Below are 16,329 nucleotides of genomic sequence, written 5' to 3'. Positions count from 1 at the left end.
AGGCCAGCCTAGGCTACACAGTGAGACCCTCAAAAAACAAAGAAAAAACAAAACATGTAGCTCATGCTGTCCCCCATTAGGACTTTACTTGATGTCCTAAGCACCTAAATATTCTTGAAACACTTCCACTACCTTGTACGATTTCATACCAGACTAGCTTGTAAAAGCCAGAGGTCTCTGTTTGAAGCAGGTCACACAGCCGTGTCGCCCTGCAGATCCTCCACTCCCTCTCCCAGACGCAGGGAGGGACCAGAGGGAGTGCAGGCGAGCGCTGGGGTGGGAGCAGTGCCCCCGCTAGGGCGAACAACTGCATCGGAAGTGAGTGAGCACGGGGAGTTCCAGGCCTTGTGAGGGACAAGGAAACTCCGCAGCAGAGCTGGGAAAGCAGAGTTTCCTGAGCAGGAAGGAACCCTATCTGTGACTCTGAGGCGAGGCGGCTTCCATCACACCCACTGGCCTGCCCACGTGAGCAGTGTATCTGGTGCGAGCCTGACTCAGCTGGTGACTCCCTCTGCATCCCGACCAGGACATCTGCACAGCCAGCCCAGGCTCACGCCCAGCACAACTCTGCCCCGGGAGCAGCACAGCGACCCTTTCTGGGGCTACCAGAAGGGAGGATGGCTGAGGATCGCCTCCAGCTGCCTGGTGCGTCTTCAGCTTAGCTGATCTTTCTAGCAGACTTCGACGTTGTCGCTGGGGACCACTTTGATCCACTCACCACGTTTGCTCATTACCTACCATGTAGCAGGTTCTGTCCTGGCCTTGGAGGGGACAGGAGTGAGAAGAAAAACAGGGCACTTCTCCTCACAGAGGTGACATACAGCAAGGAAGAGGGTCAAAGGGGAAACCGTCACTGTTGGTGGTAACCAGAGCTCTGGACAGCCAGGCAGGAGGCCCAGGATGGGGACAAACTCAAGAGGACATACAGGAGGCAGCACAAGGGTCTCCTTGGGGACTTGTCCTGCGTGAAGGGGCAGCTGCAGCATGATCCAGCAGCAGGAAAACACAAGCAAAAACTGCTCAACACCAAGACACAAAGTAAGAAAACCTGGGTACTTGAGCCCTAGCACAGAACGCAGAGATAGGTAGGGTGGGGTGAGTGAGGCTGGGAAGCTGGAAGGAGCCTGGTCCCAGCTTCGTCAGCCTGTATGCGGAACCCAGAATTTAACCTTGCTGCAGTTGGAAGACCAGAACCCTTTCTGTGGTGGAGAGACGAGATCTCGGGCTGCTGCCGGGGCAGGGCAGACGGTGGCAGAAGCAGAGGTAAGAAGTGGCCGGGCCTGAGGTGTGCTCAGGACTTGCTAACAGCGTGGGAAGGTCAGCTGGCTTCCCCGAGGGGCCCGGGTGTGGTGGTCAGTGACTAGGTCGCCTGGGTGAGGTGCAGGCAGGGCGGGCTGGGCAGACCTGGACAGAGCGCCACCTCCCCGTGTGGCCTGGGTGGTGCTTGTCAGCGGTGTGCGGACAGTACCAAGGGCCGTGGCTGCAAGGCTACATGGGGCAGGGGCAGCGGAGACGGCGGCACCATCGGACGAGGGGCTCCAGCTGCAAGAGCAGACTGCTGGATGCTGAGAGGGTGACAAGGCCTGCTGCAGGCCAATGGGAATGGGGCCAGAGAGAGCTGCAGCACTGTGCAAGCAACGGAACCCAAACACATGTGCAGTGTCCAGAGCAAGGTACATAAACTTCTCCGCTTTGCCACCCCAGTACTGGGGACTGAACCCAGGGCCTTTGCCTGAGCTACATTCCCAGCCCTTTTTATTTTCAGACAGGGCTTGGCTAAATCACTAAGTTACCCAGCTGGGCTCAAAAGCACGATCCTCCTGCCTCAGCTTCCCAGATGCTGGGATCACAGGTGTGCACTCAGCTGACCACTTTTGTTGGAGAAGGCACAACCAGAGGCCAGCAAGGTGAGGGCTGGAGGACGGACACACGTCAGTGTGTGCCCAGCTGGGCTTCAGTGCAGAGTGTGAGGCTGTGGTCGAGGGAACCAGCCACTGCAGCAGGGCTGCTGGGCTGATTTGAGGCAGAAATTTTAGTGAAACTGGCTGTTTTTAGAACAGCTGGGCTGCTGAGATACCACTGGATCTTCCCTGGGCACAGGGGCCTTAACAGGGTGGTTAGGTGCAAGCAGAGGGGGAGGTTCTGCGGCCACTACAGTTTACACACCTCTGTAACACAGACAAAACTCAAATTACTTTCTGATTCAGCAGCCAACAGCAGAAACACCTATCAACAAGAATCCGATTTCTCACCGATCACCTATTAAACAAGAATTTATTTTCAGGGCTGTATTTTCACTATAGGTTTAGGATTTAATATAATTTAATTCACATACAGAGACACTGTGGAGACTATCTGGGTATGAAATGGCCTGCAGGCAGGTGGACTAACTGAGGTCCCGCTCAGGCCTGGGCTGACACCAGCCTGCTCATGCCGGAGAAGTAGGCTCTCTCCCTTTCGCTCATCACTTCGAAGTGCAGTGGCCTCCTGCAGAAGTTGCACTCTGCAGAGGAGTGTGGCTTCAGGTCCAGCCCCACCTGCTTCCACGTGGCCAGCAGATTCTCTGCAAAGAGAAACAGTTTTAAAATATTACATGAGGGCCGAGGATGAAACTCAGTGGCACAGGGCCTGCCTGGCAAGCGCCAGGTCCTGAGTTCGATTCCCGGTACAAAAAAAAATTACATGAGTGCTTTCCCCGAGACAAATGAAAACATTTGAGTTTAGCTTGAGACAAATGAAAATATTTGTCTACACAAAAACTTGTACAAAAAGTGGAAACAACCCAGATGTGCATCAGCTGCTGGATAAACAGGGTGTGTAAGTCTACAGGGTGGAAGTCTTTGGCAGTAAGATCAGTGATGGCTGCTACACCTGGATGAACCCTAACAACACTGCTGTGGGAGCCGGGCACGGCGGCCCACACCTGTAACACCAGCACTCCGGGAGGCTGAGCCAGGAGGGTCACAAGTTCAAGCCCAGCTTAGGCAACTTTGTGAGATCCTGTCTCAAAATAGAAAATTTTTTGAGAAGGGCTGGGGGTGTAGTTCAGTATAAAGGTATTGGGTTCCATCTCTGGTAAACACAGGTACACACACACAAATAATAATAACAATAATAATAATAATAATAAAGAACCGTGCTGTGAAGAGGCCAGGCATAAAGGCCCACACACCCAGACGGCTTCTTGCGTAAGAAACGCCCCAATCAGGCAAATCCACAGAGAGAAGGAGCAGAGGAGCAGTGGCCCAGGCTGGGGAAGACTGACTGCTAAAGGGCATACAGCTTTTCTTGGGGAGAAGAAAATGTTTTAGAATTAGACAGAAATGTTACTGTACATACAGTGATTTCACCTAAAAATACTCCAGTGTGTGTGTGTGTGTGTGTGTGTGTGTGTGTGTGTATTGTTTGTTTGTTTTTGGTTTTTCTGAGACATGGTCTTACGTTAGTGCACACTGGCCTTGAACTCAAGGCAATTTTCCTGTCTCGGCCTCTTGAGTGCTGGGATTACAGGCGTGCGCCACAACACTCAGCTTCAACTGTATACTTTAAAAAGGTGAAGTTCACAGTGTAAATTGTATCTCAATTAGGCTATAAAAATAAACAGAAAAACAACACCCAGAGTTGGACCTTTTTTTCACAAGCCTGCAGGAAAGAAGCTGCTCCAGCGTCACCACACTCATTTAAAATTGAGCATTCAGGGGTCCAGGAGTGGGCCCCTGGGTTCAATCTCTAGCACCAAAAAACCGAAACCAAACCAAACCTGAGTCTTTCTTTTTTTGTTTTTGGTTTTTTGAGACAGGGTCTCGGTACGTAGCCCAGGCTAGCCTTGAACTCACCATGTAGCCCAGGCTAGCCTAGAACTTGCAGTGATTCTCCTGCCTCAGCCTCCTAAGTGCTAGTATTATAGGTGTGTGCCATCATGCCCAGCAAACATTTCTAACAGAACACTAAACCTGTCAGGAAGCTGAGGGCTCATGTCCCTTTCAGAGAATGAGCCCCTCGGTCCCCGCCTCTGAGCGGTAGTGCAGCGTCAGTTCAAAGACGACGTGAGGGAGTGAGGGAGAGCAAGGAAGGGTGAGCTGGCCTGTGCAGGCTGAGCAGACTCCAGCCTTCAAAGGGCCCCGTCCGCCCCTGCCACGCTCGTGCCTGTGCACCCTGCAGCAGCCCTCCACAGAGCTCCCACGGGGCTCCGCACACTCTGCGCCGGGCACCCAAGGCACTCTCCAGTCCCTTGACAAAGACGACGCCAGTCGGCCCGCCTCTGCAAGGCCTCAGGGACACACGCTGCGTAACACCCTTACACCAGCCTCCAGAGGCCCCCACGGCCCCGCACACACTCACCCAGGAAGTAGCTCATCATCTGAGGCGTGTGGTGAGGGGTGGGCGCAATCCGGAGCAGCTCCTCCCCCCGAGGCACTGTCGGGTAGTTGATCGCCTGGACGTAGATGTTATGTCTGCTCATCAGCTCATCACAGACTTGTGTGTTTTTAGCAGCATCAGCAACCTAAGAGTGGTGACAGCAGAAGACAGGGTCAGAGCACAGTGGGCCCGCTCGGCAGAGACAGCAGTGTCCAGAGACTCAGGCTCAAGACCAGACTACAGCATGTGCAATCCAGGGGAGGACAGCACCGTCCCAACACCTGAGATGAAAAGAGCTGGTACTGTCAAGGGAGGACGAGAGAACCAAAGCCACATTACAAGTAAATTTCAGCCAGATGTGGTGATGCACACCAGTAATCCCAGCTACTCAGGAGGCTGAGGCAGGAGGATTACAAGTCAGGCCAGTCTGGGCAATTTAGGGAGCCTCTGTTGCGAAATAAAAATTAAAAAAGGATTGTGGCTACAGCTCAGTGGCAGAGAACTTGCCCAGCATGAATGAGGCCTTAGATTCAATTTACAGTACTGCAAAAACAAACAAAGGAAGTAAATTGCACACTCGTCCCCCCCAGGCCTCACGTGGGGAAGGCAAGGCTTCTTTTCATACCAGCTGGCCCTTGTTCCCAAGATGTCCACCCAACTCAGGTTATACCAGCTATAGTCCCTGCACTGGTTCACCTGGACACCAGAAGGGCTTCCGTCTGCAGTAGGAAAGGCAAGACCTGTTTTGAAATTTACTAAGCACAAAGCCACACTTCAATGCTGGCCAAGCTCGGGCTTTGGAGCTGTCCAGGTGTAAGCTCTGCATTTACTCTGTTAAGGTCAGTGCTCTGGAGAGGAAACTCTGCTTCACTCTCATTGTGAAGGCAGCCAAAGGCAGAGACAATGCACAGGGCTGCTGGCTGCAGGCCCTGGCCTGGCCTGGCATCGTGCCCAAGCCCACCTTCAGGAGGGTGGAACCAGAACATCTGCATAGCACGTGAGGCATAGCCCCCAGAAGCCCAAGCACGGACAGGCCATTACCCGCACAGGGATGATGTGGCTGGGACAGTGGACCACTGGCAGGCCAGCATCCATGAGCATCTGCCTCATGAGCTTGACGTTGCGCTGGTGCTGACGGCGAAGCGCCCGCCCCTCGGCACTCTTCAGGATCCGCACGGACTCCAGGGCTCCGGCCAGCAGCATGGGAGGCAGAGAAGTGGTAAAGATGAAGCCAGCCGCGTAGGAGCGCACAGTGTCAATCAGGGAACTCGTGCTGGCGATGTACCCTCCAACACAGCCGAAGGCTTTCCCTGAGAGTAGACAGCTTCATTATAGCACTAACAACCAGGTGCTACAGCACCTCAGATCATTTGTTTTCTCCTATCTTCTTGTTCTGCCAAGAGTGACTGAAGTAGAGTGATGTCCACCATGGTTAGGAGGGTAAAGGCCGAGAGGTTATGAAAGGGTCTTCCCCAGTCACAGGCCCACCTCCCAATGTAGGCTCCAGAGCAGGCCAGCAGCCCCAGGACTGCACCCAGTGGCTCAAGGCCGAATGGCTGCCTCTCCTCCCACCATCTCCTCTTGCCTGCTCTTCCTCCCAGCCAGGCCCGCTGCTCTGCCGCCAGCCCAAACTCCCTCTCCCTCTCTGCACCCTGGGCTCCTAGGAGCAGGGTGTGAGCTGGGTGCCGGCGCCACCCTCACTGTGGACCTGAGCTGGTGGCTTCGCTCACTGCTGTGGTGTGGCCCGCACTGCCTGCTTGAGCAAACACCAAACGGACACGTACTGCTTGCCAGGTAAGTGCAAGAACATTGAACCTGTTAGGGGCGGTTTAGGGCCAGGCTTGTTTTTCAGTTCTGGTCAAGTCTTTTGTAAAATCGGTATCTCAAGTTTCAGGATTAAAGACTTTAGAAGTGTTCTCAGAGATCTTAACATTACGTTCTGTAATTAACACTTTCGCCAAGCCTCAGGAGGGTCACGTGGGTCCAGACTCCTACAGCGGAAAATTTATCTCCCAGCCTTTCCCACCTCATGCTGACCACAGCTTTGAAGAGTGTGTGTCCTGAGAGTGCCCTGAAAGAGCAGAGTCCTTCCTGACAGGGCCCCAGCCCGAGAGCCCAGGTTCCCTCGGCCTGCTTGAGCCCTGCTCACCTTGGCAGGGCTGAAGGATGCTTTTTTTGCCTGCCCATCCCTTACCAATTTTAGGCCTTAACTTGCCATTTTAGTTGACTGCTATGTGGGTTTCCAACAGCCTTATCAACTTTTTTTTTTTTTGGTACTGGAAATCAAACTCAGGATCTCACACTTGCCAGGTAGGCACTGTGCCACTGAGCCATATCCGCGCCCTTTGCCTTACCAACTTTTGAAGTTTTTAAAGTCCTCAAATGTGTACAATCTACGTCTTCATCTCTTCAGGTTCCCAAAGCAAAAGGCAGCAAGTGCGGGAACAAGCTGCATGCCTCCACAAGCACTCTGTTCGTCTGTCTGTCTGTCTGTCTTGAGACAGGGTCTCAATACGTCGTCGTTCAGACTGGCCTTAAACTGTGCAGCCCGTGCTGGCCTTGAACTCCCTCCCTCCTGCAGGCCCCTCAGGGCTGCGATTATAGGTGTGTGACACCACACCTGGCCCCTACAAGCATTTTATACAAATCCAGTTATTTCCTTCGCGCAGAGAGGAAAACAAGGCGTGGAGAGACTGCCAAACCGGTGTGACACCACCTGAGACCTCGCAGCCAGAACGAAGCCCAGGCAGCAGGGCTGCAGAGTCCACTCCGCACCGCAGCAAGGAGCTTCTTCTGCTCGCGGAGGGACAGCGCAAAGGCAGGGCGAGAGGAATATTCCTCGTGGGAGGCATGCACTTCTGTACTTCACAATGCCTTGGTCCTAACAACTGCTCTAGCAGAAAAACACGGACACTTCCTTTTCATTTAGGTCAACAACCTGAGGTCGAGTGAGGAAAAATTCTCACCATGGCATGTCTGGGATGAGCTCAGATGGCAATAATGATCTTCCTAACAAGTCTTGCTGTGAGGGTCTTTCAACCTCCAAAAGATTCTGCTGGGCTGGGCTGCCACTCACTGGGACAAAAAACCGCTCTAAAGAAACAGTGGCCAGATCGACACACTATCACTGTCTCCTCACCCGAGGCCAGGCAGGCTACTCAGCCCTCCGCCTGGTTAGGACGTGTACCGTTAGCGCAGAGAGAGCACATGAAGTGTGCATACCGAGTGTTCCGGAGATGATGTCCATCTTCGGCATGACACCGTCTCGGTCACCAATCCCGCCACCGTGAGCCCCATACAGCCCCACAGCATGGACCTCGTCCACGAAGGTGATCGCCCCAAACTCGTGGGCCACGTCACACAGCTCCTCCAGTGGACACACCGCTCCTAAGGGGAGACAAGGGTCTTGCTTTTTTTCTCTTGCTCAGAAGAGCTTGGCACTTCAGAAATCTGGGTTAGCGTCAGAACAAAGGAGCCCACATTCTAAAACTGTTTTTAATACTGGGAAGCAAACAAACTTCTAATTTCTAGGTTACCTTGGGAGCTCACAGAACCTAGTAAAACCCAGGGTGGAAAATCCAAACTGACACAAATCTACATAATGACTACCAACTACAAATCACAGCACAGAGCAAAAGAAAAATCAAACACAAAAACAAAACACCAGAGGCCAGGGAGTGGTGCTCATTCCTGGCACCAAAAATAAATAAATGAAAACACCACACATGGCGGGGGCGGGGGTTGAGTTATGGATCAAATCCAGGGCCTTGACTATTGTTTTGAGACAAGGTCTTGCTATATATTTCAGACTCGCCTTGAACTCACTATGTAGCCCAGGCTGATCTCGAACTCAAGGCAATTCGCCTGCCTCAGCCTCCCGAGTGCTAAGATTATAGGCGTGCCGCACCACACCCTGCTAAACCCAGAGTCCTGAGCATGCTAAGCATATGCTGTATCACTGAGCTACATCCCCAGACCCAAAACACTGTATTTTTATTTTTATTTTTTTAAAAACACCATATTTTTAAAGATAGTTCAGGTCTTGCTTTTTCATTTCAGGTTTTACTATTTTTTTTTTTTTGGACCGGGAATCAAACTCAGGACCTTGTGCTTGCCAGGCAGGCACTTGTGCCACTGAGCTATATCCCTGGCTCCATTTCAGGTTTTAGACTACCTTGTGTGTAGACTTACCATCCATTGAGTGGACAGTTTCAAACGCAACAATCTTGGGGACGGAGGGGTCAGATCTCTGCAGCAGTTCCCTGAGGTGGCCGACGTCGTTGTGGCGGAAGATAAACTTTGGCACGCGGCTATTTCGAATCCCTTGGATCATGGAAGCATGGTTCCCCGAATCCGAGTAAATCTCACACCCTAACGTGACAAACATGTCATTTACTGCCAGCAAGTCAAAGAAAACCTGTTTCCCAGACAGAGACACAGACTTTTTCCTGAAAGTGTGTTGAAAATGCCCATTAGAAAAGGAAACCCTGTGCCAACTTTTGTTCTGTCATAATAACTAGCTAGTGCTTCTCCTCTGAGAAGACTGAAAGGAATAACCCTGTGATGAGCAGTTAGCCTGCTGCCTCACTCCACACTCAGTCAAGAGGTAACTAGTTAGGGGGCTGGGGATTCAGCTCAGCAGCACAGTGCCTGCCTGGCAAGCACAAGATCGTGAGTTCGATTCCTGGTACCAGAGAAAAACCGGGGGGAAAAAAAAAAAAAAAAAAAAAAGGTAACTAGTAATGAGCGAGAGATTTCTCCAAAGGAATTTCTTGGAATACAAAGCACACCTGAGGGAATCACCTTAAGGATATGACCTTTCACATTTTTGTGTTTGTCTCAGTCTTGCTACTTAGCCCGGGGTGGCCTCAAATTCATGGGCTGCCTGCCTCACCCTCTCCAGTGTTGGCATGAGGGGTGTATGCCACCACACCCAGCTCATATCTTCCATGTTTGAATCTTTCTTAGTATCATGTTCTACTGGAACTCCTACTGTGCAACTAGTACTTCATGCCTAAAAAGGAAATGTTCCCAGACAGGACTGTTCCTCTCAGTTGAGGGCTTTAGTAAGCCTTCTTTGTTGTTACTACTAAGAAACCTAAAAAGCTCCAAGGTCCCCACACCAGGCCTCCTTACCTGGCATCATCTTAGCTAAGGTGAAGAGGGTTGAGTCATTGGCCACAAAACATGAGGAAAACAGGAGTGCTGCATCTTTCCCATGGAGGTCAGCCAGCTCCCGCTCCAGGTCCACGTGGAATTTACTAGTTCCGGAAATGTTTCTTGTACCACCTGCTCCAGCACCATGTTGTTTCAAAGTCTCTCTGTGGGGTTGGAGGGAACAGAGAAAGACAGAGGGACAGACGGATACATAAAACTCATGGTTCTAAACACCACGTGCACTGGACCTCTCTCCAGGGTCCAGGTGTCTAACACTCATGTTGGCCCAGCAGCTCTCTCACTGTGGCACCTGGGGCCAGAAGTTCCAACTGACTGCATCTTCAGAATAGTGGGAGGAGATAAAAAGTAATCTGTAATGTTTCCAAAGGCTAAGAATAGCATTTTGATCTGGCTACTAATAGTGCTGTGACAATGAGCTACCATTCAATGTTGAAAAAAAAGGAAAGAATACCATTTTGCTGTATACAACACTTTCAGTTGGATATTCCCCATTAAAGATCCAGCCTGTACAAATTATCAGTGCCTTGCCAAATAATGCCAGTAGTACTGGAAAGCCAGGGATACTTACACAACTGCTGCACACACCCGTGGATGGCGACTCATCCCTAGGTAGTCGTTACTGCACCAGACGGACACCTGCTTTTTGGTGATAAGGGAGTCCGAATAGTCATCCGCCATGGGGAAGATCTGTGCCCTCCGGTTCACAGTCTTAAAAACTCGATAGGTGTGGTCATTTTTTTTCTCATCAATTTTCTTCTCAAAGAATCGATCATACTGAAAGGTGGAGACAGCTAAAAATAAAAGACAGTGCAGTTTGAAGATCAAGAAGCATATCTAGATTTTGGTGACTAGACCTGAGCTCAAGTCCCAGCGTGGCTACTTCACAGCAGGGAGATTCTGGGCAAGTGACTTGAATCCTCCTCTTGTGAGGGGTAAACAAGACCATGTGTTATCAAGTGACTGGTATGACACCCAGAAGGTGGGCAGATACGAAGAGAAAGCTGGCCACCAACAGCACCTGTCACTAAGACCGAAAACACCTACCTGCTCTAACAAGGGCGTGGCTTTCAACACTGAACTCACCACACAATCATCTGCTTTATCTGAGTACATTTAAATTATAAATGTTCTCCTGTATCAGGCAAATAACAATGAGACTTACACTTTGGCAAGTTATCTTGAAGAAGATGGGACACTCTTTCTGGTCTTTGTTTTCGCATGATGTTCTGGAAGTTTCTCAGCAATCCACTCGGGTCCTCTCCATCAGTCTTCATGTTGATCACACTGGGGTTCACTGAGGTTTGAGCAACCTCTGTAACAAAAGCAACAACAGGCAAATAGGACTGACCTCTGTTCTGAAAGTGTTCTATGATAACACTTCCTAGATACACTGTCAAAAATGGCTTACTGCCTAGTTCTCAAGCTGATCAAAACCAAAGTTAGCTTTAAAAATTGGAATATGTTGTGATACATATCAAATTTAGTTGCACCAGGTATGGAGGCATATTCCTGTAATTCCAGCACTCAGAAGGCTGAGGCAGAAGGATCACTGCAAGTTTGAGGCCAGTGTGGGCTACAAAGTGAGTTCAAAGTCAGCCTATACTACATAGCGAGACCCTGTCCTAAAACAAAAAGTTAGTTATAACTGAGGTATGAAACAACTCTTTTTTTTTTTTTCCAGTACTGGGAATCGAACTCACGACCTTGTGCTTGCCAGGCAGGCGCTGTGCCACTGAGCTAAATCCCCAGCCCCAAGACAACTCTTCTAGTTTATTTACTATAATGGCCACTTTTCATGCTGTTTGTTTTTAGGTTACCAATAAAGTTTAATGAACATTAAAATCCAACCACGAGGTATGGTGGTACACGCCTATAATCCCAGTACTCATGAGGTTGAAGCTCGAGGACTGCCATGAGTTCTAGCCAGAACTACATAGTGAGTTCCAGGCCAGCCTGACCTACATAGTGAAACCCTTGCTCAAAAAAAAAAAAAAAAAAAAAAACCCGAAGTTTTCTAGCTGGTTAGCATGCCTTTCCCACTCCACCCTTCCACTATCTGCCCTGTTCTCCATTTTTTTGCCACAGAAGCTAATTTCAGCCAGAGGCATAGTTTTTTTTAAGACAAGGTCTAATTCTTTAGTCCACACTGGCCTTGAACCCATGACCCTTCTGTCTCAGTCTCCCAAGTGCTGGGGTTACGGGCATGCACCTCTACGTCTGGCTCCCATGTATAGTGTCTGTTGGTGAGGCTTTGGGGGCTCAAGTGGGTTTCAGGTTGCCACTCAGTGACGATCAGTAGGACATGCAGGACTCCTTGGGAGTCACAGGGTCAGCACTTACTGCAGACTTCAGTAACATCATTATTCCTACCTTTTGTTGTATTAACTGGTGGGAAAGACCAAAGGAACAAGGGGTAATTGGAAGCAGCTCAAGACTCCTTATTTTGAGACACTAAACAGTTAACTGAAAAGCTGGTCACATTCTCCACACCCACCAGACAAAAAAAATCCCACATTTTGCAACACAATTCTCTATTTTGAGGACCTTCCCCCTTGTCCCTAAAAGAGGAAGGTGTCCACACAAATAGTCCTAATAATAGCTCTCACACAGATCCAAGGATGCCAGAGCCAGAATAACCTCTTCGTTCTTTCTAATGATTCTGTCTTTCTGTTACCTTTCCGCACGGCATGCATCTCCTGCACATCCTCTTGAAGCTCCAGACTGGCTTTGCAAAAGACACTGCTGCCCTTCTGGCTCATCTGTGCTGCCAGGAAAGGGCATCTGCTCGCAGTGCCCTGGCTTGTGGCAGGTGAGGGATGACCAGGCGGAGGCTGTGTGCCATCTGGAGTCTCCTGGGATCTGTCAGGAGCCTGCTGGACCTTGGCTTTGGCAGTTTTGTCTTCTGAGGAAGGAAACGGAAAAAATGAAGCATTAGATCTAGTTACATGGAACACAAGAAAACCACGGACTCTTTTTCTTTTCTTTTATTGCCTCAAAGATAAACTTTGCACTTATTCTACCTTACAGTCCAGACGCAAGACTATTTTTATTAGGTCTTGCTAATCTGCTTCCGTATCTGCCTCGCTGGAAGCAATGCTCCTGTGAAAGGCTCACCGGCACACTCCAGCTACAGCTCAAACACAGAATACTCTTCCTTACAGATCCAAAAATGCATCCCTTCCTGGTTTTAGACAACCCTGAGCTCCTGAGTTGAAGACTACCAGCAATTTCTACCCAACATGTGCTCAATATATTTTAGGAGAGGAATAGTCTCTAAAGTAATTATTCATACAATGTTTTTCTCTGTTAATATTTTATAATAGACTCTTGATAAAGAAACTTGCTTGTTACTTAACAAAAATTACTGTTTTTTTTCTAAACAAAATAAACTGAACTAAAATTCAGATATACGTATTGCTGTCTAATGGAGTTCAAATTACTGTACACTAAGAAAAAAATAAGGGTAGCTCACGTTCACAGACCTCACCTTTTTCATACTTTTCATCTAAAATAATCAAAGAAGGCTGCTGACTTAACACAGCTGGCTGGTAATTACTGCTTCCAGTCATAATGATTTCCCTTTCTCTTTCAAAATTCGTTTACCTTCCTTTTAGCAAAGTTTTTCTTCATCATTTAGGAACACTCCTGTGAGTCATTGTCTAACTTTTCCTACAACTTGGATAAGGTGTCTCAAAACAGTTTTCATTAAAATTTTCTACAAAGAAAAGCCAACAGTTATTTTGTTTTTTTGGTATGGGAATTGAACTCAGGACCTTGCGCTTGCCAGGCAGGTGCTTATGCCACTGAGCTATATCCCCGGCACCCAAAAGTTATTTTGAAGCTAATTTCATTCATTAAAAAAAGTCATACATATTTGTTACAGAAATTCTAGAAAAAAGAAAAGAGGCTTGTGATTCAAAACATACCACTGCAAAGATTCTAGTAAAAAAAGACATGGCCTAGGGGCTGGGGATTTAGCTCTGCAGCAAAGCACCTGCCTGGCAAGTGAAAGCTCGTGAGTTCGATTCCTGCTACCGGAAGAAAAACAAAAACAAACTAACAACAACAAAAAAGACATGCCTAAAAATAAATCCTACAAAAGATTAAATCCTTCCTAAAGAAGAAAAAACCACTCCTTTCTCACAGGTCCACACCTACAGAACACATCTGAGAGGAAACTGTAAGATGAAACACTCCCTAGGATTAAGTGAAATCTCAGCCGGGTGTGGTGGTGCACGCCTGTAATCCCAGCACTTGGGAGGCTGAGGCAGGAGGATCGCTGTGAGTTTGAGGCCAGCCTGGACTACAAAGTGAGTTCAAGGCCAGCCTGAACTGCATAGCAAGACCCTGTCTCAAAAAAAAGACTAAATAAATAAATAAATAAATAAATAAATGAAATCTTAAAAACCTTCTTTCTTGGCAGAACTAGACCAAGACTACCTTCACCTCTAGTCTATTAAAACCAAAACTTAAACATTTATATACAAAGTACGCACATGCCCATAGTTCTAGCATTCTGGGAAACTGAAGCAGGAAGACTGCAAGTTCAAGCCCAGCCTGAGCAACTTTGCAACACCAGCAACATGTACGACCCTGTCTAAAAAAACAGGAGAGGGCTGTAGCTCAGTATGAAGGCCCTGAGTTTTAATCAGTTCCTGGAAGCAAAAACAAAATTTATATATAAACTAGATCCATGTGTTTACAAAATCACTAACAAATACTGTACTGTGGGATTCCCCCGTATACACATTTTTTTTTTTTTTTTTGCTTTTGGAGACAGTATCTAGCTAAGTAGATCCAGGAACTATGTGGCCTAGACTGGCCTCAGCCTCCCAAGCGCTGGGATTACAGGCGGGCACCAGCACACCAGGCAGGATGCACTCTCATGGGGTTCCTAAAGCAATCAAAACAATGGGAAGTGCAACGGCGGTTGCCGGGGGCCGAGGGGAGAGTGGGAGCTGGTGCTCGGCAGCCAGAGTCCCGGACTGGGAAGATGCAGACAGCACTGCAGACGGACGGAGGGCAGCAACGGCTGCACAACCCCGACACGCCTGACAGGACTGAGCTGCACACTTCCAGGCGGTTAGTTTCATATTCTGTGTATTCTGCAACAAAAACATCTTAAAGAGAAAAAAGTCACCACTTTAAAAAGGTTGCAGACCTTGAAGGGCAAGGCTAAAGTCAAAGCCCAAGTATTTACGGGGAGGGTAGAACAGAATATGCCAACTGAATACTTGCACGGGCACTGAGGAAACCCTAAAATCCCGCTCCAGAGACCCGGAGCGTGAACACTGTCCACACTGCACCCTAACAGCCAGGGACACGAACAGTGCCCACCTGGAGGGTGAGGGTGATGACGGCAGGAGATAATCAGCACCCAGACCCGGGCCCTCCCGCAGGCGGCCTTCACCTCGGACCGGAGCTGCTTCTCGCCCACCATGAGAACAAACACCCGCCCCTGCGCCTTCACTGCCAACCACACTTACTCCCGCTGGCCGGAGGGGTTTCTTTGACCTGCTGGCAGGGTACTGCTGAGGTGGACAGGCCCCGAGGGGCTGGCTTGGCCCCGACTTCCATCATCTTGGGGCAGTTCTGGGCATAGAACAGCAGAGACTTGCCAGCCTTCTGCAGAAAGGCCTGGGAGACGCGAGACAAGAACGGGCAGCGGCGAACAACAGTCTCCATATCGGGAACGTGCACCGGGTCCTGGGGAAAGACTAATGAAGAGTGACATCAGCGCTTATTAATAATCAGGCAAAGACAGCACCACACTACAAGGTTCCCGGGTTCGGGTGTCACCAGCAGCTTACACCAGGAGTTCCTCGCTCAAGGAGAGCACTGACATGGGACCCACACGAGGAGCAGCGACCACACACTACCCAGGTGGCCAACTTTTTTATTCTCCAGCTCTGTAGATGAGTACTCGAAAAGTAATTTCATCGAACAGAAATACACACAATAACAGGGGGGTTACATACCAGCCCAGCACTGGGGAGGCCAAGGCAGAAGGATCACCGTGAGTTTGAGGCCATCCGGGAATACCCATTGAGTTCAAGGCCTGCCTGAACTACATGGTGAAACTCTGTTTTAAAAAGTAAACAAGGCCGGGTGTGGTGGATCACGCCTATAATCCCAGCATTCCAGAGGCTGAGGCAGGAGGATCTTTGCGAGTTCAAGACCAGCCTGGGCTACAAAGTGAGCTCAAGGCCAACCTGAACTGCATAGCGAGACCCTGTCTCCAAAAAAAAAAAAAAAAAAAAAAGCAAACAAATAAATAAATAAACCGGAGCGGGTGGAAGGATGAGGGGGCAAGTCAGGAACAGGCCCCAGAGGGTCCCGAGGGAGCTGCGGCCAGCAGACAAGACACCCCAACCCACACCAGGTGGAGAAGTGCGGCTAGGGAAGACGCCAGTCACCGCGGCAGGCAGCGAGACTCCCAGGGACCCCGGCCTTCTCCTGATCCCCAGCCTCAAACCCGAGGGCGGCTGCAGCCAAGCGGAGTCCGCGGCTGGGCTTTCCCCCGAGGTCGTGCCCCACAGCCGGGACAGAAAGCCGGGAGCACAGCGAGGGGCAGGGGCGTGTCTGCACGGACAGGGCCGGCAAGCTGGGGTCCGGCGGGGGAGTCCCGGGGCAGGCGCAGGGTACCCGGGTCAAGGGCCCGAGACGATGGGCGGGCGTGAGAACGGAACTCTCAAGCCGCCAGGTCGGATGGGGAAACCGAGGCACGCCCCTGGCGGAACCTGCACGCCGAGGGCTGACCACGGCGCGGCGCCGGGGGGCGGGGGGTCTCGG

At 50.0% G+C, this 16,329-nt stretch overlaps 1 protein-coding gene across 1 annotated transcript; it reads right to left on the bottom strand.

Annotated features, from left to right (window-relative positions):
- Positions 1 to 2,255: 2,255 nt before the first annotated feature.
- Positions 2,256 to 15,243, bottom strand: Alas1 (5'-aminolevulinate synthase 1; the record flags this gene model as incomplete). Its single annotated transcript, XM_005410344.2, is given in 10 exon segments — positions 2,256 to 2,563; positions 4,342 to 4,504; positions 5,401 to 5,669; positions 7,582 to 7,746; positions 8,551 to 8,730; positions 9,496 to 9,680; positions 10,106 to 10,328; positions 10,700 to 10,849; positions 12,212 to 12,439; positions 15,024 to 15,243. Coding segments are annotated over 10 exon segments (1,923 nt in total). The 3' UTR covers positions 2,256 to 2,402.
- Positions 15,244 to 16,329: the final 1,086 nt, after the last annotated feature.

This window comes from Chinchilla lanigera, unplaced genomic scaffold, assembly GCF_000276665.1.
Source record: "Chinchilla lanigera isolate Chin_1 unplaced genomic scaffold, ChiLan1.0 scaffold00131, whole genome shotgun sequence".
NCBI lineage: Eukaryota > Metazoa > Chordata > Mammalia > Rodentia > Chinchillidae > Chinchilla > Chinchilla lanigera.
The sequence above is the reverse complement of the archived record's forward strand: the minus strand, read 5'-3'. Positions and strand labels throughout refer to the sequence as shown.